General features: G+C 44.6%; 1 protein-coding gene across 1 annotated transcript; it reads right to left on the bottom strand.

The window, feature by feature from the left end:
* Nucleotides 1-304: 304 nt before the first annotated feature.
* LOC113143016 (paraneoplastic antigen Ma1 homolog) lies at nucleotides 305-1,135 on the bottom strand. The gene has a single exon (XM_026328434.1). The coding sequence runs from the start codon at nucleotides 1,133-1,135 to the stop codon at nucleotides 305-307; it is 831 nt and encodes a 276-aa protein (XP_026184219.1).
* Nucleotides 1,136-1,570: the final 435 nt, after the last annotated feature.

Below are 1,570 nucleotides of genomic sequence, written 5' to 3'. Positions count from 1 at the left end.
ACTGAACTACCTCGTGGAATTACTGTAGTGTCAGCCTCCCTGTTCTGTGTGTGGTGCCTTGCTTCATTAGCCGTCAATTTAGCAACTACAACTCTGAGCTTATCAAGTTCTGCTCGCAATTTCGCTGCATCTGTTGGACTCAGTGGCTCATCATCAGTCGCCCTAACTTGTCGTACTGTAGTTTTAGTGTTCAGTGTGATAGACTTCTGTCTCATTGACTGCAGGTCTTCTTCTTCACGTATTTCAGTTAGGAGCTGTAAGAATGAGGGTGGTGAATCTTTGCGCTCACGAAGGTGTAACTGTATTAACATAAGGTCTGACTCAGTTGCCCCCCGCAGAAGTTGTTCAATGCGCTGTAAACAACCTTGGTTAGTGCATGCTCCATGCGCCGCAAGAAATCAGATAATCTCTCTCCATGGTTTTGACGAAGCGCTCTAAATACATAATACAGGTCCTCTCCTGACTCAGAGGAGCCAAAGGCGCGCTCTAAGGCCTCTAGATAGTCGTTAGGTGTAGCATTGGGGTCACTGGACCGCACCGCCTGGGCCATCTCTAACGCAGGGCCTTTTAAACTCTCAATTATGCGCTTACGCTTTTCACCATCAGAGCACACACACTCATCCACCATCAAATGGGCCTGCATCAGCAAAGTGTCTAAAGTTTCTTCTCCTGCTGGGGGCGGGATATTCCCCGAAAATGCACGTAACCGCTTGAAAGCAGTATTCTCTGGCACGACTGGCCGGTTGGTTTTCTCCAAGATCTCCCCGATGGACTTTAAGAACTGCTCTGTAGTGAACGTAGGTGGCTCAGGTGGAGGCACAGGCGCCTGTGGCACATTGCCATTATCCATATTCTCAGGCACACTTAACACCCATGGTTCCCCTCCCACGCTAGGTACCACATCCATGGGAATTTCTCTTATATTCACCACCTCACTACAGACACATAGCACCACCAGTCCATTAATTTCAGGATCAAACATCTTCCCTCTCACTTTAACCCGCCCAAGACGTTTAATTGTATGCAGTGTTTCTTCTATTGTGTCAATGCCGACATCAGTTGGGACTTGGCGGACCATTAAGGCATGCTTGGGGTCTACTCCCTTGCCCTTACACCAATTTATACACAGGGACATTGCTACTGTTAAGTTCTTATATTTACCTAAAACCACTCCACTCACTTATTAATTTAACTGCGAAAATAAAATATTACCCACTACTACACATCTAGAAAGATCCCATCCTCGTCGCCATTTTATGTAGCCCTTCTCATTACTGCTCAGATAAATGAGCGGACCAAAGTGGGTTCTATAGCACTATAGCAATATGGCGTACACACAAATGTATGTATATTGAAGTGAGTGGAGTCTGACAAGATGTATAATTCCAATCAATAAAGGAAAATATTTATTAAATGCCGAATATATACCATAGAGTATGAACGGGCACTGACATTACACTCTCTTTAACGGAAGTATCCAATTACATGGGCCCAACAGTAAGATATCCACTTTCACTATGCTAACTGTACACTGACAACTGATATAGACAAAAAAACAATAAGTGTATTA

This window comes from Mastacembelus armatus, chromosome 14 (assembly GCF_900324485.2).
Source record: "Mastacembelus armatus chromosome 14, fMasArm1.2, whole genome shotgun sequence".
Lineage (NCBI taxonomy): Eukaryota > Metazoa > Chordata > Actinopteri > Synbranchiformes > Mastacembelidae > Mastacembelus > Mastacembelus armatus.
Note: the sequence above shows the minus strand (reverse complement) of the source record. Positions and strands in the feature narration are given on the sequence as shown.